This window comes from Chelon labrosus, assembly GCF_963514085.1.
Source record: "Chelon labrosus genome assembly, chromosome: 7".
Classification (NCBI taxonomy): Eukaryota; Metazoa; Chordata; class Actinopteri; order Mugiliformes; family Mugilidae; genus Chelon; species Chelon labrosus.
The window spans coordinates 28,561,983-28,583,100 of record NC_140343.1 but is presented as its reverse complement, the minus strand read 5'-3'; the positions used below and the strand labels follow the sequence as shown (position 1 = coordinate 28,583,100).

The 21,118-nt window shown below is 40.7% G+C and overlaps 1 protein-coding gene across 1 annotated transcript; it reads left to right on the top strand.

The window, feature by feature from the left end:
• The first annotated feature begins 557 nt into the window (after positions 1 to 557).
• Positions 558 to 18,277, top strand: mfn1b (mitofusin 1b). Its single transcript, XM_084548956.1, has 18 exons — positions 558 to 693; positions 1,135 to 1,292; positions 2,221 to 2,356; positions 2,849 to 3,011; positions 4,243 to 4,367; positions 4,467 to 4,575; positions 5,381 to 5,488; positions 5,771 to 5,924; positions 6,165 to 6,232; positions 8,622 to 8,743; positions 8,999 to 9,125; positions 9,383 to 9,487; positions 10,084 to 10,186; positions 10,863 to 11,089; positions 11,252 to 11,431; positions 13,292 to 13,488; positions 14,280 to 14,414; positions 16,271 to 18,277. The coding sequence occupies exons 2-18, from the start codon at positions 1,145 to 1,147 to the stop codon at positions 16,338 to 16,340; spliced, it is 2,277 nt and encodes a 758-aa protein (XP_084405082.1). The 5' UTR covers positions 558 to 693; positions 1,135 to 1,144; the 3' UTR covers positions 16,341 to 18,277.
• Positions 18,278 to 21,118: the final 2,841 nt, after the last annotated feature.

The window sequence follows — 21,118 nt, the reverse complement described above, 5'->3', positions numbered from 1 at the left end:
CTCAAAGTATAATAAAGTATGTATAAATAAGTGAAGAGCATTTTATAAATCATTGTGATCTGGAGGGGCTGGACTTTAAAACAATGTTTCTAAATAATTAAAAGTGAATTACATAAAGGGGACAGTGTAAAAGTGTGTCTCATGTTTCTATTGATATAAAATATTCTGTGTATTCTGAAAGGTACACCTTTTGGTTTATATAGAAAACGGTATTCTCTGGGATGTTTTATATTTTTTCTACTTTACTGCGAAGATCTGCCTTGGTTTTTTGTTTTCCTGCCATATTAGGGTTTTTCTGAACATTTAGAGGTTTAATGTCTATTTAAATAGTCAGTTCAATCACTATGACTATGCTGCGTAAAGTCAAAAGAAAACGGACGAATGTTATGCACAATAAAGACGACAACCAGAACAATTCAAAGCATATATGTTCAAGTAAAACCCTTGTCCTTGTGGCACAATGTCAAGCGCTTTCAGAGGGTTTGATTGGTGCTTTTATTGTGAAATTCATTCCGGAAGTATTCTCGTTCCTGTAATTAACTTGGCACTGGTGCCATTGCGGGATACAAACAGAAGGTTAGCCTGGCTGTCAGCAAGGAGTCTTCCAGCGAGGAGAGGGATTATCGGTGCAACCTTAACGGATCGATAGTGTTTGGGTTATGAGAAGGCGACACTGTTAGCCTCAGGACCGTGGTAAGGAATACAATAAAAATAAAATAACGCCACTTGCAACGCTAGATTATAACCGCGTTGCCGGTTGTAAGGTTAGCTAGCTTAATTTGTTAGCTAACGTGACAGCCACGTCCCCTCGTTTAATATGTAATAATACCAAGTGTTATAACAAGTCATAACTATATGAGAAAAGCAAAGCGTGTATATCTAAATATTTTAAGATATTCTTTTTTTGCCGTAAGATGCCCATTGTCAGTGCGAAATTTCTTCTGTTCTGAGAACTTCGCCAGCAAACATGTTTTAACCAGAGAGTCAGTTGCAGTGTTACTGTGAAGGTTGTGCAACATCTCTGTAATGATAAACATAAGTCACCCGGCTTGGTTTTAACGTGTTATTATTGTCATCACGTGAATTCCACCTCTTTAAGCGTGTTTGCCCTTTTTGACCCCTCTCTGGCTCCAGATTGAACACCATGGCTGCGGCCCCTGCCCTCACACGGACTGATTCAGCTCGGGGGGAGTTCTCCCCTCTGAAGCACTTTGTTGTGGCCAAGAAGAAGATCAGCGATGTGTTTGAACAACTGCTCAACTACGTGAAAGAAACCTCGGAGTTTGTAGAAGGTGAGATGGTGTGCTTATTTATTGATAATGACGTTTACTTTCCTGGAAAGTGATCAGAAACATATTGATTGAGTCAAGTATTTGTCCTGGTATTTAATGCAATAAACATAGTAAGAACTACACTTGTTCACTTTGTTCATCAGGTATGCTAGTGAAGACTAATGCATCATAATATAACAGTCCTGCTTCAAGTTAAACTTATTGTATTGAGCATGTGTTTAAAATAACTGGGAGCTGTTGATTCAGTTGTGTTTTCATTGTGGAGGCTGTGGTTTGTAATACTATTTAATTGTGTTGTGTTGTGCTGACACATGTTTCTATTATTTTGTCAACCCCATTTTAGTCAGTGGGCTATGCTAAATGAAACAGCACCACCAACTATATCCTCCAAAATGATCTTCCAGTTGAATGACCACCTTTCTAACACTGTTTCAACACAAATCCAACATTAACATTAACAGTCATGAAACTAAGATTTAGTGGTGGACTGCTGAATGTGCAAAAGAGAGCTAAGGAGTGTACAAATGTTCACAGTATTAAGTATCAGTTAAGTGACAGAGCATAACAGTCAGGTAGAGGGGATTAATGTAGCAACACTGCTTGTGTGAGGCTTTACGTCAACGTAATGTATGATGACTTAGAGGGGTCGATATGGGTCCGTTGTTGTTCACAAGTCCACTCATGGATGTGAAGAAAATGCTTCTGATGGACTGCAGCCGCCTGCCACAGAGGCATAACTCAAGTGTTTGTGTCTGTCGGCTGCAACCTCTCCTGCCCGCCTCAGTGCCAGGGAGGCACAGAGGTCCTCCAGAGAAGGCAGATTTCCACCAGCCGCCCTCTCAGCAGAGAGAACGAAGGATAAAGACAGACTGTTATGTTAACATCCTGCTTGCTGTTTAGTTCATCTTCTGTGTCCCTGTGCTGGCAGAAATCAATGGGAACAAAGCGTTGGAGAACCTTGCCAGTCAGGATCAAAAGCTGGAGATTCAGGCGTACGCTGAAAAACTTGATGTCATTAAGAAGGTGCTCGCACGCAGGCAGATGAAAGTGGCTTTTTTTGGCAGGTAATGCAACTGTACATGCCTGGATTTTATATTCTCATTGAAAGTATGTTATAATTAACAAGGCTCTGATGCAATGTATCTAGTTTATAGCATTTTACACACTAACCTCATGTGTTGTGTAAGGTTGGTTCTACTTTTACTTTTACTTTCACTTTCTTTCCACTTTGAATAGTGTATGAAAAATGACGCTGTCTGTCCACCTCTTTCATTTTCTATTGTTAAACTGAGGTAAATTATACAATGGTGTTGTTCTGGCTTTATGCAAAGGATAAGTTTTAAATCCAAAATACATTAGGAGGATGTGTCAAAAACACAGATGTCCTCTCTAAGTAATTAAAACCGTGCACTTCACTCAGGCTTTGTCTGAATAGCTGCACAGTTGTGTTTTCAAGTAAACAAGAACACAATGTCCAAGGTCTGTAAAAATCAGTTGCATAGAAAATTCAATTATTTGCTTCCATAGCTAATGTGTGCCTATTTTGTTTGTCCCAGGACGAGTAATGGTAAAAGCACCGTGATCAACGCCATGCTGAGGGATCGCGTGCTGCCGAGTGGCATTGGCCACACCACCAACTGCTTCCTGAGCGTGGAGGGCACCGATGAGGACAAGGCCTACCTCAAGACAGAGGGCTCTGATGAGGAGAAGAGTATCAAGGTACATGTCTAATAACCATTTCAGGTTATTTTTACATGTGTGTAATTTGGGAGAATCTTTGGGCGACTTTTTGGCATCTGTTGAGAACTTTGTTGCGCTCCTGCCAGAGAACTGGTAGGACTAAATTTAACACAAATGGCCTCACTGATATCCCGCCGTATTCACTGTTTTATAGTATTTTATGGGAATCTGGTGGATGAAATTGTGTTTCCTCACAGTTCTCAGATGATTCCTTGTTGTTTGGCAAAGTGCAGTCAGACTGCTGTTCAGAAAGTCTTTTTTACAGTTCAGAAAAGTCATGGTACTCATGTAGGTCCCACAGTTGAGGATACAAGCTGATTAGGTTCATTCCTAATCTTGATAACAGGACCAAGCTCATATCTTTGTATCGATTCTTCTGCAACAATAGCAATAGGTTTAATAAGCAGTAGTACTTTTTTTTAGAAATCTCCTAAATAGTTAATATTTGTAATATACAGTAGTTATGTAAAGGGTAACAAAGTGTGTGTTCTTATTCAACAGAATACACCTGACTGCACCTTTCTGCACATTTGGGATAGAAAAAGACATTGAAGTGATGTTTTCATTTGAGTGTTGCATTAACTTCTCTCCCTGTTCACAAAAGCAATGATGAAAAACAAAATGTGCACAGGCTATCTGAACCTGCCGTCATGTATGTACTGTGACAGGAATGGAGGATGTTTACTGCAGTGTCAGGTGTCTGAAATGAAATCCTCATGTGGGAGGCTTCACACTGTTACTCACTTTAACCCGGTGACACTGAGTGAAACTGACTTGGCGCTCACCCGCAGCTTAATCAGTTTTCATCTCTTCCCTAGTTGATAGTCAGTCTGTTGTTTCTGCCACTCACTGGAGTTTCAGCTAAGCTATGGGTTTTCTGAATCATTATTATTACATGTTACTGTTCAATGTGAGTGTGTGTTACTGAAAACTTATTGTTAAAAGTAAAATAATAACATGGATAATCCTGCATGTTTAAAAATATAGACAGTCTTTCACTGTAGTTTATTCCTGGACCAATTGACTGAAATAAAAAACAGATTGAATATGGGAAAAATATTGCATTTTTGAATTAATTGTTCATGTTTATTTTATTAGAAATCCATAACCTCAACAGAATTAAGACATAAAGCTGCAAAATGCTTTGGCATAAAAAAAAAAAAAGTATTATATTAAGTTAACATGCAATATGTTAACAACCCCTCTGCAGACTGTAAACCAGCTGGCTCATGCCCTCCACATGGATGAAAGCCTGGACGCCGGCTGTCTTGTACGTGTGTTCTGGCCAAAGACCAAGTGTGCTCTGCTCCGAGACGACCTTGTTCTTGTAGACAGGTAACAGGATCTGTTCCTCACATCTGCAAAATCTGAACAAATTCGGATTTGGAGAAGAAAACACAAATTCTGTGCATTGATCTGTCTTCCACCTCACAGCCCTGGGACTGATGTCACAACACAACTGGACAGCTGGATTGACAAGTTTTGTCTGGATGCTGATGTCTTTGTGCTGGTGGCCAACTCCGAGTCCACACTCATGAACACGGTAATGACTCTCACCCATATGAAGTCCAAGATGGCTTTTAAAACGTAACTGACCGTAACACATTTTTGAATCACTCATGTAATGATTGATCACAGGATTCTTCTCTGTTAGTGGTGAACGCCGTTATCTTGCTTTTCTTGACTTGAGATGATCTCGTCCTGGCTTATCAGAACTCTTTAGTCAGTATCAGCTTCTTTATGATTGATATCCTTAAAGTGATAATGGTACAATAACTTGACAGTTAACTACTACAGTACCATCTTAAGTTTTCACGCATGTCAGTCACTTCTGTGTGCTGAAGGAGCCAGTGTGCATACTGTATGCTGAGCGCATTAGAGTGTGGCTGACTGTGTTTGTCTGTAGCCACAGGCCCCACTCTTGTTTCTCTGCGCTCAGGCATTCATGCAATGTGGAGCTAAACACAGTCGATCACAGAGCTCCTTAACTCGGCGGCAGCTCTTAAAGGGAAAGCAAACGCACATTCCCCTCTGGGTCATATAGTGAATATTAACCTAGGTATTGTGTAAATAATGTAAGATAGAAGAGTGACAATAAAATACTGCATGTCCCAGTGAGAGCTTTGCTGCCTTGCAAGGCCTGAGTGAAACCAAAAACAGTTAGAAATGCCTGCAGAGCCAGACCCTAGATGTGTAGTAGACGGCTCCCAAACTAGCTGCTTCTTCCTCATGTCTGGAGAGAAAATGAGAAAAGTGAGCAGTTAGTTAGTTGCTGTTTCACCATTCTGAGCGGCTCAGTGAAACATTTGCGTCATTAACTCTCATCCGTTTCTGTTCCTCCCAACTAGGAGAAACACTTTTTCCATAAAGTGAATGAACGTCTGTCAAAACCAAACATTTTCATCCTCAACAACCGCTGGGATGCTTCAGCAAATGAACCCGAGTACATGGAGGATGTGAGTTGAAGTGTCTGTTTGTATTTGTCTCATGCCAGAAATGATAGCATTGTATTGTCTGTATGTGTGGCACGACTGTCACTGATACTAGCAAAAATTAAACAAAGCAAAGCAAAACTGTACCCCCCTCGCTGAATGCATGGCAAGATTTAGAGTTAAGTTATAACAAAACATTTTATTGTATTATGGTTTTTGCATAACACACAAAAACTTGTGTTTATCCTTGTTTTCATTTATTTATAATGTGACTTTCCTATGATTGAATCACATGTCTTTTTCCAGGTGAGAAGGCAGCACACAGACCGCTGCGTGAACTTCCTTGTGGAGGAGCTGAAAGTTGTGGACCGTGAGCAGGCACCCAACCACATTTTCTTCGTCTCTGCAAAAGAGGTGCTCAACTCCCGCATGCAGCGTGCACAGGGCATGCCTGAGACGGGTACGTTTTTAACAGAATCATTATTATTTTTAATTATTGGAAGATGAGTAGATAGGAAGGATTAAATAGCATGCATTTCACAAAGTATAGGAAACAATAATAGTAACTGCAGTGATAAAACAAGAGTAATATTAGATGAAAGGTTTAAATAAATATTAAAATAAACAGTTTTGTATTTCACACCTGATGTAGGATGAGCTCTCCATGCTCATGTGGTGTATTTTTTGCAATGATGCTCAGGTGGTGCTCTTGCCGAGGGCTTCCAGGACAGGCTGAAGGAGTTCCAGAGCTTTGAAAGGAGGTTTGAGGTGTGTATGTGTGTATATTAGAGACAGACAGAAAGACATCTCAACAATACTGAAGCTGATCTCAAAGCTGCACTGCAGAATGTTTGTCTCCCCCTTCTGGCAGGGAGAGTAATTACACATTGGCATGAAGGTGTGTTCATCCCCACAGGGCCATCTGTTTGATTTTTAGACTAATGTGAATGTTTCTTTTGTATCTTGATTATCAGAAATATTTCCTGGATGCTTTCTAGGTGTTATATCATTCTTCCGAACCGCCAGAGATGGTGAATTCATGGAACCGTAGTGACATTCATAACTCTTGTTCTGCCATAGGCTCCACCGTTCTCCTCGATGTTGTGGGTTATTCATGTCTATTGTTGCTCCTCTCTTAAGATGTGGCAAATCAATCATTGCTGCCTTATACAATCACATTAGTAATGGATGTCTCTAGGAAACGGCGAAATACAGAGGGCTTTATGTGGCGCTGAAAATTTAATCACCATTGTGAGCACTTGTTTAGCAAAGTGATGATTTAAAAGTCTCTCACTATAGCTTTAACGCGTGTATGACGAAACCTAGTTGATAAACACTGCAGTTAGTGCATCATAAATCTTTGTTTGTCTAATGTAAGTGAGAATAAGTCCCATCTAGAAATCGAAGGAAACTCACCATTATGAAAAATTTGGTTTTCTTATTCATTCAGACCAAGAGATACAAACTGTGGCTGCTGTAACAGGCTGAGCAGGACAGAACCAGAGAATACGTTATTGTTTCAGTTTCACAATCTCCTTTGTTATTTGAGAAATATGAGTTTGAGGAAATTTTGTGACACGCTGCAAGTATTAGTGTGTGGGCATGTTTGCCAAAGTGTGTATTCATTGTGGTGAAAGAAATATGAATGAGAGAAATGTTGACCGAAGTCCTTCTACTGAGACTAACAGCTGACCTGAGCAGTCGACTACTCAAACCTTATTTTGTGGTTCGGTATGTGCCACCAACAAGCTGCCGTCCAATACGTCCAGACCAATAAGTGCCTTTTCATCAACCTGCGTCTTCATTGCTGAAATCTAGATTCACTTAGGCGAGGACATCGGTTTCGGTCTGGCTTAATAATTTTCATTTTTGAGTTTTCTCTTCCTGTGTTTTGTTGCATCTTATTGAGATGTGTTTTAGATTTTTGCTTGGTTGAATGGAATTGTGTTCATCCTGGGAGAAAATTATCGTAACACTTAAAGGCATAATCCTTAAGCATTTACTTGATGTTTTGGTGACGCTGGTGGTTACTGTGGTTACAAATGCAAAACACTTCCTCTTTATTTTTCCATTACCCTGGATTTTTGATTATAGACGGTGCTCACAAGGTCTTCCTGTGCGTTCAACATAGTAAAGGCCACCAACCAATTATATGCTTTTAATGTAAAGTAACCGTCAAACCAAATTGGATGTTAAATAATTTTTTTATTGATTTGTCTTTCACCGTATATCAGATATACACCAGTCTCTGGCAATATCTTGACAAAAAAAGTAATTTTATTGGTATTCTTAATCATATTATAGAGTCTGTCATTTCCTGGAAAATGATTTAAAAATGTTATGACTCATCCTGCACTCAGGGTCATGTATTAATTATGTGTCCAGTGAAACGCTTCTCCAAATTTCAATGTCCCACCCTCATCTTACTTCTCTCAGTTCGCTTCCAGCTTTAGCTCTCAGCTCCAACATGCAAGGGCGGTGCCTGCTCAGGCCACTGGCGCTGGCCAATCAGAGCAGACTGGCCTTTTGAGAGGTGGGCCAGCCTCTCTTGATCTGTTTTTACAGGAAACATGTAATCATGTGGCAGCAATAGGCACAGTGTTAGCCGCCTTATATAAGGGGACTTATGGTATAAGTTATCAAGTAACATTGGCCCTTGAGACATAATCAATTCAATTTATTTATATAGCGTCAGGCTGTGTTGAGTGACCTGTTATTGACCCAGTGAATCATTACAGCACGTTTGGATGCTGTCACTTAGAAAAGAGCAACATCCAAAAAAAAAAAACCATGGGAGTCACAGAAAGAGCATCCCAGAATGACACAATAATCCTACGTTACTCATTGCTGTATGTTCTTTTCATTTCTTTCAGTTGCATACTTGTTTGTCTTCACTTGATATGATTTGGTCATTTTCCCGAGGCTCTACCCACACATTACTGTGACTTTAAAACTGTGGGCTGTGGGACACAAGATACACACTCTGCTGCTGTCATTTCCACTCCTGTGTTCCCCATTTTATTTTATTCTCTTAAGTCCAAAGCAGCAGGTGTCTATCTTGTCTTCTGTTCGTCCCTAGAAGAGTGCAAGTTCATGCACCCTGCGCAGCAGTAGCCACTAAAGCTGTCACAGTAACTTGTGTGTTATGGCCTCGCAGGAGTGTATCTCGCAATCAGCAGTGAAAACAAAGTTTGAGCAGCACACTATCAGGGCCAAGCAGATCACAGAAAAAGTCAAGAGCATCATGGATGACATCAACATCGAGGCGGCAGAGAAGAGGTGAGTATCTTGTTCTGCAGGTTTCTTTATCTTCTACTTTTTTTGTTGGAAGCATGACGGCAGAGATTTATTGTTATGGAGTGTTAGACGATACGTCTTTTCCCGATAACTTAAGGTGTGGAAACTTCAGCTATCAGCGGATTTCCTCACTTGATTCTTTCAACTGCATGCAGGTGTATGTTTGCCTAATTCTTTCTGACCAGCTGCTAGTTTGCATGTGTGACATTGTTTCCTGTCGTTGGGGTGGGCCTTCAGAGTGGCAGCACTGGAGGACAGAGAGTACCAGATGGACCGGCTGGAGTTTGTCAAGAATCAACTCAACCTGTTGATTGAGGACATTAAAAAGAAGATCAAAGCTATCAGTGAAGATGTGGAATCCAAGGTAACCTAGACAAGCTGTGAAATAACTATTGCATGTGTCCAGTTCCAACCTGACTCCACCTGCTTTTACCAACTATCTGGGCTGCAAATATAAATGTATTCATTATTTATCAGTCTGCTTTGCTTTGCTATTGTCAGAAAATAGTAACAAGTGCCCTTCGTAATTATCCAGACACCAAACTTACATGCCAAATATACCAGCTTGAGACCTGATCTGCTGATGGTGGTGACTGATGACCCTCATTTTGTTTCGTCCAGGTGTCCAGCGCCATGGGAGAGGAAATCTGCCGTCTCCATGTGATTGTTGACGAGTTCCACGCTGACTTCCACCCTTCTCCTCATGTCCTCAAGATCTACAAGTCTGTAAGTAAAGGCACAACGACACTGCATTGTTTAAATTCAGTTTCTTTTTGCAAAACTCATTATGACGGGACTGTAGGGGTCATTGAAGGGTGAGTAAACCCTGCCTTATCTCAGCTACCCTATTATAGAAGCCATGATTATAGAAAGATGGACCAACCAGGCTGAATCAAAAAGTCTAAATGATGCTTTATGTGACAATAATGTGATGAAATATAATCAGTAACTGAACAGTTTGACTCAACTATGATTGTTTCTCAGCAGAGGTGAAACAGTCTTAAACTCAAACACCAACAAAATAAGGAAGTTGTTGTAGAGTGACCTGTACAACGACCTCCTTATATACCACAAAAAATAACTGACCAATCAAAAGATTTGTCAGTTATAGTGCTCCATCGGACCCTGACTGGTCCCAACCAGTGTGATGCAGTCTCAAGCATATAGCGTAAAGATTGGCACGGTGGACTGTTGTGTGATCCTGCAAATCTCGAGAGGCCGATAGCTTTGTCACTGATTTATGCTGTGTAGAAATGCTAAAACATGGCTGTGTGAATGCTTACGCTTCCTGTTTGACCTCTGAACCGTGTTGCCGTTGGTAGGAGCTGCTGTCTCATGTGGAGGAGGGCATGGGCAAAAACCTGGCCTTTCGCTGTTCCGCCGCCATCAACGCCTCAGTGCAGTCCTCTCAGAAATACATGATAGGTAACTGACTAGAACTGAACATGTGTACTTGTGTCACCTTGACTTTGATTGTTTCTCAGAAGAAACAAACCCCCCTTTTGCACTGGTCACTAGGTTTAACCAGCAGGAGTGAATAGTTTGGCTTGAATGGATGAAAAACATCTGAAATAATCAGAGGGCGTAATAGTGACGGTTGAAAGCTAAAATTAATGATTGGTGTCTATATCTGCCATTTTCCTAGAGAATGATCTCAACCATTGTTTTTTCACTCACTTACTCACCCATAGAGCACTGCTAAACTTAGTCAGAGCCAGGCTGTGGTCTGTAACACCCAGACCACTTCTATATTTACCCTCCTTGCTGAATGCCATCATCCCATGTCCCATTATGCTACAAATGCGTCACTGTGTCAGGCGCGCATGCAAGCTGTGCTCAGTGACGGTGATGTTGAAAAGGTGTTAATGTGCCCTCTGACAAAAAGCCTTCAGTTGCTGTTATGAAACAGTGGGTTCATTTTATTTTTGAAATAATTTATTTAATTAATTTTCTATACGATTATGTAATGCTATTAAATGTATTTTTTTATCGTATCTCTTATCTTGCGTACTTAAATTTGTGCTCCACACTTAAAAAAAACGGTTGTACAAATATTCTCATGAATTCTGTTGATTAATCTTTTGTAATTGTCACTCTCCAGAGAGTATGCTCCCTCTGCTTCCCTCTTCGGCCAAGAGCCAAGTCCACATGCTGGTCCCCGGCAGGAAGTTCGACCTGAGTTACGACCTAAACTGTGCCACGCTTTGCAGCGACTTTCAGGAGAACATTGAGTTTCAGTTTTCATTGGGCTTCAAGTCCTTAGTCCACCGATTTCTGGGATCTGTCAACGCGCAGAAAGCCCTCAGGCTGGTGGATTCGAGCTTCCAGGTACACACCACTAAAAGAAAGAACTGCTTATTTAATAGGACCAACTTTTCATAATGTAATATTTAGCATTGATCAATATTTTTATGTGCAGTGTGGTATGGTATTCTCCTAGATGACATCTAAAGTGTCAGATTTTGAAATGTTCTGCTCTGCGTTACTCAGGGGTCTCGACCAGCGCTGCCTGCGGCCCAAACGCCCTCCTCCGGACCCCCTTCAATCGCGGCTCCACCCAACAACGAGACAGCTCTAATGACTCAAGAAGACTTGATGATGGTCATGGCAACCAACTTGGCGTCCCTCACTTCCCACACTTCGATGGGCGTTATCATTGTTGGAGGAGTGGTACGTTCTTTCCAAAATAGTTTGTACTTGCTTAAAGTTTGATGTGTATTCTGTGTATCAAAATACACTATATTACCAAAAGTATTCGCTCACCTGCCTTTACTCATTCTATGAACTGAAGTGCCATCCCATTCCTAACTCATAGAATTCAATATGATGTCGGTCCACCTTTTGCAGCTATTACAGCTTCAACTCTTCTGGGAAGACTGTCCACAAGGTTGAGGAGAGTGTTTATAGGAATTTTTGACCATTCTTCCAAAAGCGCATTGGTGAGGTCACACACTGATGTTGGTCGAGAAGGCCTGGCTCTCAGTCTCCGCTCTAATTCATCCCAAAGGTGTTCTATCGGGTTCAGGTCAGGACTCTGTGCAGGCCAGTCAAGTTCATCCACACCAGACTCTGTCATCCACGTCTTTATGGACCTTGCTTTGTGCACTGGTGCACAGTCATGTTGGAAGAGGAAGGGGCCCGCTCCAAACTGTTCCCACAAGGTTGGGAGCATGGAATTGTCCAAAATGTTTTGGTATCCTGAAGCATTCAATGTTCCTTTCATTGGAACTAAGGGGCCAAGCCCAGCTCCTGAAAAACAACCCCATACCATAATTCCTCCTCCACCAAATTTCACAGTTGGCACAATGCAATCTGAAATGTACCGTTCTCCTGGCAACCTCCAAACCCAGACTCGTCCATCAGATTGCCAGATGGAAAAGCGTGATTCATCACTCCAGAGAACGCGTCTCCACTGCTCTAGAGGCCAGTGGCGGCGTGCTTTACACCATTGCATCCGACACCTTGCATTGCACTTGGTGATGTGTGGCTTGGCTGCAGCTGCTCGGCCATGGAAACCCATTCCATGAAGCTCTCTGCGTACTGTACTTGGGCTAATCTGAAGGTCACATGAAGTTTGTAGCTCTGTAGCAATTGACTGTGCAGAAAGTCGGCGACCTCTTTGCACTATGCGCTTCAGCATCCGCTGACCCCTCTCCGTCACTTTACGTGGCCTACCACTTCGTGGCTGAGTTGCTGTTTTTCCCAAACGCTTCCATTTTGTTATAATAGAGCTGACAGTTGACTGTGGAATATTTAGGAGCGAGGAAATTTCACGACTGGATTTGTTGCACAAGTGGCATCCTATGACAGTTCCACGCTGGAATTCACTGAGCTCCTGAGAGCGGCCCATTCTTTCACAAATGTCTTGTTTCACAGTCTGCATGCCTGAGTGCTTGAATTTATACACCTGGGGCCAGGCCAGGTGATTAGAACACCTGATTCTGATCATTTGAATGGGTGAGCGAATACTTTTGGTAATATAGTGTAGGTTCAAGGTTCAAGGTTCGTTTTATTTTACAAATCATTTTAAAATACAACATACAAATTCAAATTCACAATATACAGTAAACATGATCTTGTAAAAAAGGGTAACCCCAAAAGCTTCTGTAGCTTATGAACGGGGGCCCATAGACATCAACAGCAATATAGTATATTATGACAATAACAATTCCTATTTCTAACAAACTAACCTAACCCTAACCATCTAAGGCAATTCCATCAGTACAAAAAGGTATACACTGTTCATTCGTTTTGTAATTTAGTTGATAAAAGATATTTTTAGCTTTGTAGCATAGAAGGGCTTCCTGAGGAATTACTTATCTGTTATCCGTTACAAGAAGATATGGCCAAAAATAATTTGGTACAAAATCATTTGTAGAAAAGGTTTGTAAATGGTTTAAAATAGTTTCATATTATTAAATACATATGGGGAGCTGTGGGCTAGTGGTACTAAATACTTGGTACTAAAATCCCTCCCTGAAGGTTTTTTGAGTCCTACGTATGCTGACTCACATTCTGTTTTTGTCTTAGGTGTGGAAAGCAGTCGGCTGGAGGCTGATTGCTCTGTCTGGCTCGCTCTATGGCTTGCTGTACCTATACGAGAGACTCACCTGGACCACGAGGGCAAAGGAGCGTTCTCTGAAGCGCCAGTTTGTGGACTACGCAACAGAGAAACTGCAGCTTATCATCAGCTTCACTAGTGCAAACTGTAGCCACCAAGTCCAACAGTAAGTCTCGTTATGTGGTTGAAGAACACGTTTTTAAAAGATCACATTCAAGTGATATGCCAGTTAGCTGTGTTGATGTGATGTACAGAAACTGTAGTCATGTTCATTTACTGCAATGTTACTGTTGAAACTCTAAATGTTTTGCATAGTTTTGTTTCTCTGAGCAACACTAACAGACATACACAGATCAGGCTTAACATTATGACCACTGACAGAGAAATAAATGACACCGACCATCTTGTGACAATCCAATGTTCTGCTGGGAAACTTCTGGACCTGGCATTCATGTGGATGTTACTTAGATATGTAGCACCCACCTAGACCAGACCAGGCACCCCCACCCCATAGCAATGACACTCCTTGATGGCAGCAGCCATCCCCAGCAGGATGCAGCCTGACACAGACACACACACAAAAACGCTTTAGGAACAACTAAAAAAAAAAAACATTAAGAACAGCACCTCTAAATTCACTAGATCCCAAACTGATCAAGTATCTGTGGGATGATCCACAGAGGCCCCTCCCTTCAACCCATAGGACCCAACGGCCCCCACTAACAACATTCTGTTACCAGACACCGCAGGACACCCTCAGAAGGCCCATGTCCATTCTCTGATGAGTCACAACTGTTTTGGAGGCACAAGACAGAGCTACACAATTTTAGGAAGGCGGTCATAATGTTATGCCTGATTGGTGTACACACATGCACACACAGATCCCCTCCCAGTCTCCCCCTCCATAACCGGGCTAAATAAATAAGCAGTACGACGCTGTGCCCTCTGTGTTGCCAGGGAGATGGCTGCGACCTTTGCTCGGCTCTGTCAGCAGGTGGACCAGACGCAGAAGGAGCTGGAGGCAGAAATCCGTCAGCTGACAGTCAAGATAAATCAGCTGGAGACTGTCCAGAGCCGCTCCAAGAGCCTGCGGTCAGTCCAGCTCCTTCTCTTAATTGTGGGCAACAAGAAGGGTAAAGAAGTAGGGGTGAGATTAGATGTCTGTCAGGGAGTTCAGCAGGATGAATTCTGGGGGACAATAATTTCCTAGTCAGGGTTTCTGCTAGGTTTTCTTTCTTGCGGGTCTCTAAATATATAATTCACTGGACACATTTGAAACTTACTTGTCACATTTCAGTTATAGCCTATGTTACAAATACAAACATAGTTTAAAAACAAATCTGAAGGCCATCAGGTAACATTTTATCTTCTTATTTTCTTTTCATTGATCAAGTCCTCCTTCAATCCTCCTAAGTCTGCACCACCTTCGTCTGTCAACAGATCAGATGAAACAATAATTCATTTTATGAAACACATCCCTACATACATAATCGTTATAGGATTACTCGGATTACACAGAAGAGATACAGGTGACACAGAAGAAAAATCTAATGACCGTTTTACTCCTGTTCCATCTGTGCTTGAAAGTTAATAATATTAAAGTCGGCGTATTGACAAATAATCCACCCGTACATACAGCAATTGTGTCACCATGTAGCAATCAGAAATCTCCTCTCCTTAAGTGTGATAATCTGGAAGAAAGCTTTATAATATGAAAAGTTACCACTATTCACTGTTCTTCCAGTGAATTAATTGAACACTAACACTTCTAATACAGTTAATGAATGAATGAATAATGAACTTCTCAGTGTTTTAAAGCACCTACGCCCAGTGTCCACCCACTCAGCTGATGTATCCTGATTAGATCCGTTAGTCCAGACAGTCTACAGAAATGCTGCCTTTGTTTTTTTACCGTTTTTCGTGACTAAAATCCATATGGATGGCACCCTCTTGTGGTATTCATGAGATTTTTGGAAAAGGTTGGAGTTCATGACTTGTGACTGCTGTGATGTGGTTTTGATGATGTTTTTGCTGTCGTGAAGCAATGACAGAAGTGGATGGTAAGTGATTATATTATAGATCAGAGTTTTCTTTGTCATTTCTTGCTGTGTCCGTTTCCGACATTAAGTTATCTGGTCATTAGCGTGCCAAACTGGTAGCATCGGTGGCTTCCAGATGACAACAGTTTCCCAGCAACAGTGTTCTCACGACTGAAGGCTGATGTTACCACTTGAACTCCAAGCATTTTGTGCACACAACGTCCCATGTCATAAGCACAAGCTCCATGTTTGTTGACATGACCTGCTTTACAGCATAGCTCACATTGTCTTCAAATGGAACTCGTCACCTTGTGGTTACAACGTGGTAAGTTGTGGACACATAATATTTGGCGTTCAAGTGGTAGCATCGGCCTGAAGTCTTGACTGTCGCCCTGCAGCTGTTGGCGTCTAGAAGACATAGGCTAACAGTTAGGATGCTAATGTAGGAAATGTAAAGGCATAGCAAACAGATGAGGCCGTTGGGAATCAGTATTAAATTCATACAAATTATACAAATAAACTTGTATATGACAAAACTACAACATATATATTCACCTCGGTTATTTCTGAAAACGTTAGCAAGCACATCACAACTCGTGAACTTGGACCATATCATGATTACCACACGATGGTGCAGTTCATACTCTTCAGACTGTTAAGATAAACACGACCTCAGCTGAAGGCAACATCCATCCAGCTTCAGCCTGACGAGAGGTCTAATCAGTCAGAGGATATTAAAACAACTGCGGATAAGCTTAGAATGAAATATAGTCACTCACAGAGCAGTCACGGGAAGAAGCTTTTTTGTAAAGCTGTTTAGATAAATTTTATTAAAATTTGTGTTTTTCTCTGTGTGTGCGTGTGTGTGTGTGTGTGTGTGTGTGTGTGTGTGCGTGTGTGTGTGTGCAGACATAAAGCCACCGATCTGGAGAAACAGTTGGAAGAGTTCACACACCAGTACCTGCAGCCCCAGCAGTGAAAGTGCTCCTCTCCCTCACTTCACAGTTTGGCTCTAACTGAGCCGACCATTCCTCAGTCCGGTGACGCCTCACTACACCATCACCTGAACTACACCACAGTTTCTGTGCAGTAATCCTGAGACGAGTCAATGAAATGATTGGTCTGTCAATGAATTAATCGGTGAAATTTCAGGCAAGATTACTAAACTTTTCAGTCTGAGACATAAAGACTTTTTTTTTGGTTTCATTTGTAATAGTTTTTATTTTTCACAACATGTCTCTATTAGATTTGAAGACGATATTTCTTCTTCTCAATAGCAGTTCATGATTTTTTTTTGTTGTTTTTGACATTGTAGACTTTACAGTTACCCCCCCCCCCAAAATAGGCAGTATTGACCAATGAACAGAGAGTGAATATTTTCCCCTCATTGTTAGTCAGACAAGCGCTTCAGGTGCTTGAGTATGAACTGCAAAACAAGCTCTCGTTGTGCAAAAGAAAGCTCCACGAGGTGGCGATATAATTTTAGTGGGCATGAAGGCTAATGGTTGGGTGCTACATTTTGACACTAACGTGCTTCTAACTGTGAATATGCCTTTTTTTGGATAACTTGTGGAGCAAATGAAGTTTGTGTGTCTGTAAGGTTATATATGTATCTGTACAGACACATGATGTATGTATGCTGAAAAAATAAATATATTTAATAGTAAAAGAAAACCCTTTGTTTTTCATAATGAACTTAGTTAAGATGAATTCAGTTATTTGAGTAGGAAGGGACAGCATGTCTTTAAAGTACTGTAGATTTGTGTTCTATTTTCTAACAATCCCACACTGTACAGACTTTGGAAATTCTGATATATTTTATACTATTCTGTTTCATTTATACCCATTGGACTTACAACAGCAAGAACAACAATCACACCAGTCAGCACTTTTTGAAAGTGTCTCCTTTTTTCCTTGAGTGTGTGTTGAAATCCATCTAGATTTGCCAGATTGTATTAAACACCCAGTGATCTAAAGCTGACTTTCTGTGCATTCTTTTGAAAAACATTACATGAAGATATGTTAAAAGGATTTATTAGCACTGCAGTGCTGTTTTTGTTCAATGAGTTCACATTCCATGTGCAAATGTTTTATCAGGGCAGATATGCATTCAATGAGTTTGTTAAACCTGAAGAATACCCAGGAAAAAACACAAATGTAACCACTGTTAAGCACTCGGTGGTCTCATGGTTAGGTGCATTCATTCATTCAGTCATTCTCTGTTATCACTTGTGTTCTAGAGGGTTGAAAGGGGCTGGAGCTTTTCTCAGATGGCACTGGGTGCGAGGTGGGGTACACCCTGGACAGGTCGTCAGTCTGTCACCGGAAAGAGACCATTCACACATTCACACCTTCTGGACTGTGATGTGCAAACCACTGCACCACCGTGCGTGCACTAGTTGCAGACGACTCAGTTTGCAGTCTGATTCCAGCTAGCTGGATATTTGTAGCACATCATAGCCTCCACTCTCCACAAATTTCTTCTCTGTATCTCCTCCGCTGCTATCTGGATAAAAGTGGCCAAAAAATGTTAACCAAACCAGACAGGGCACCTCGAACTTCAAAACCATCTGACATCCTGCATCACAGAATAAAAAACAACTTGTGTGTTCAGTCTCTCTAATAACGACTTAAACAGAACTACTTGCTTTAGTATAACCATAGAATGTTTTTGTGAGATAAAAAAAAACAAGCACCTACAGTAATAATTAAAGAGCTATTTTGGTTACTGTGAGAAATACTGTACCTCAAACTCGGGCTACATAACACATCTGTGTACATTGTACCCAGTTACATCTGCTCTATGTTTGGATTTGGACACTCCCAATCGAGGTGGCACCTTACCTCTGCTGACTGAGGCAGTTCAACTACAGATCGTCTAGGAATGACCCGCTGGCTACACTCAGTCTAGAATCCCTTATCTTACTAACCAGTTCTGTTAACAGGAATCTTTATTACAAACTGTCCTTGCTACATTGCATAACAGTTCCGGCTTATCTTTGTGTCTTACTGGCAGTATGATGAGCTGTGTGTGATTTGCGTTTATGTGACACTTTCATTATGAGATAAGTTTTTTTTTACCTCTCTAATGTAATGCATCGTTGTTGTTTTTTGTGTGTGTGTGTAACCAACATCGGCTCAGTGGTAAATGTTACAATTGAACTAATTTTGCTACCATCTACCTCATAGTCTTTCTTTTTTAATTCTGTTGGTTTAAAAATTTAAATAAAAGTTAAATAAATTAAGCATTTCAGCCAGTGCCACCTGTAGAAAAGGAAGGCAGACTCAATCTGAAGGAGTCTGATGGATGTAATAGCAGTTCGGCTTCTTAGTGGCTCAGTAGGTAGAGCGGTTTGTCCACGAACCAGAGGGTTAGCGGTTTGATCCTCGGGATGTGCGACATGCCGAAGTGTCCTTGAGCAAGACACTGAACCCCCAGTTGCTCCCAGTGCGTGGCACTGGTGTGTGAATATGTGTGTGAGCGAATGGGTAGATGTGTCTATGACTGTAAAGCGCTTTGAGTACCAATAGGTAGAAAAGCGCTATATAAAAGCAAGGCCATTTACCATGTAGTTTTATTCCTCTTTTTACACTTCCCCTTTATTACAGTTATAATGAATATAAGAAGTGTGATTTAATACTGAATAAAATGGGGTTGTCAAAATAAAAATGTGTGGGTACAATACAATTTAATCGTTCTACAAATCACTGCCTCCAAAATGAAAACACAGTTCAATCAACAGCTCTCTGTTATTTGAAACTAATGCTGAACACCAGAATCTTCATGAAGTTGGGATTTAGTGTAGGGCTGTTATATTAGGATACAAGTGAGTATCACAACTAAGTAAGTGCATAGTTTATTCACAAACAGATTATAGCTATTGATTTTTCTAAGTAAGTGTCATATAATTCTCTTTCTAAAAAATATTTCTTAGTTTGATAAAACAAAAATATTACTACACTACACAGCATCATATCATATCATACACTGGCTCTCTGGCATTAGCCTTCTTTGTTTCAGTGGAAGAAGTGTGTGGCCATTTTCTCAAAGAACGTAAAAGTAACATTTGACTCAACTTTTGAAAGGCCAAATATTTCAGATAGTTCCTTCACACACTTGTACGCTATTTCTTTGTAAAGAAGATCTGCTAGGATTTGTATTCTTGGTTAAAAGCTTTTTTTATTGGTTACAATAACTCATGGCAACATATCAGTATCACCAAGCCACTGTACAAATACAAAAAAAAGGTCTGGTGTGAAAAAGACTATAAAAATTATTCCATAACAAGTGATTATAATTTCACACAATAGCACTGGATAAGAGATTTATCATGGCACCAAGTCCCTGGTCTTTACTGGCTTAGAACATAAAACAATAAATAAAATTAAAACGACAAGAAAAGAAAAAATGTCAGAACAGTAGGTTGTAGAGTCAAAGGGCAGTGCATTACTTTAGGATGGTGCTGTGGCATGTGATGCAACAAACTCAAGTGATGGGGTGTCACAGAATATTTCTTCCTCCTATGCTCAATGTTCATCATGAACTGCAACTTTTTAATATCGAGACCAAAGTGGTGGGAAAATACAGTCACCAAAATCCTGAACTCAGCAGGGATTTTTATAAATTTGTCGTTCAACGATGGTCAATACTTTACGGCCAAACACAAGAGAAGATACAACTCCAGTGATTGATACAAGTCAGATTCAGGTTTGGGTCACTAGCGCATCATCAGTTCAGGGAATAAATTGGAAAAGACTTTGGGTAAATACGACGATAATGTGAAATCAAATGAAGTCAAGCACCTTTTTTTGATTATGAGTTTACTGCACTATTTGCATGAGTGAACTGCACAGGCACAGGTAAGTGTTACTATTCCAGATTCCAGCAGCTGCTGCTGCCGAGTTACACAGAGACAGACAGAATGGTTGCCTGCTGAACGTCAATGTCGGTTATACGGGCAACCCCCCTTTTCAGCTGTTAAAGGCTATGGTGTATATATTTTTTTTTTTTATTTCACACAGCTCATGACAAAATATGAAAATGAAAACACGATTATTTTAATGGAATAGTTCAACATGTCGGGAAATTTCAGATGGCATAATCATTTCTATCAACAAATAACACGAGGCTACCGCTAGCTGATTGTCTTATAACATATTCTATGACTTGGCTGGATGTGGTGCTGTTGCATACACGTTACTAATCTTATTCATACATATTATTACATATATCAGTTATTCAGACACAATTTGAGATGGCTCCTTTCAGAAATTTGGATTTTCTAGACGCTTGATATTATTATTTTCTTTTTTGTTAAGAAGGTGAGACAGAGATGCCACAAAAACTATGTTATAACAAAGGTTACAATTTGTGAATTGTGATGCTAACATGCCTCAAAACGAATTATTGTTCTCTATCCCACCTTTCTTTCACAAGCTTTAAAAAGTATGAACTATGTCATTAGCAATTACAAACATATACAAAGCAAATCCAGTCAGACAGCATCCGCCTACAGTCACACTTTACGATGGTTACAGAGTATGATGTTACAGTGGAACCAGCTGCCAGGAAACCAAATAGGTTGCCGTTTAAGCCAAGAAATAGTCCGACACACTGTCAGTGACCCATAACACACTAACTAACCTAAGCTAAATGGCTAGGTCATAGCCTCAGCTTCTCATCTGATCACCATAAAGAGACCATTTCCCAAAATGTTGTACTATTCCTTCAAATACATCTGTCACTTTGTCATCCTT

Bases quoted from the DNA above. Each gene is read 5' to 3' on its own strand.
- mfn1b (XM_084548956.1), top strand. From the start codon at position 1,145: ATGGCTGCGGCCCCTGCCCTCACACGGACTGATTCAGCTCGGGGGGAG. The intron at 2,357-2,848 runs GTAATGCAACTG...TGTTTGTCCCAG, and splicing joins AAAGTGGCTTTTTTTGGCAG to GACGAGTAATGGTAAAAGCA. The intron at 10,187-10,862 runs GTAACTGACTAG...GTCACTCTCCAG, and splicing joins CTCTCAGAAATACATGATAG to AGAGTATGCTCCCTCTGCTT.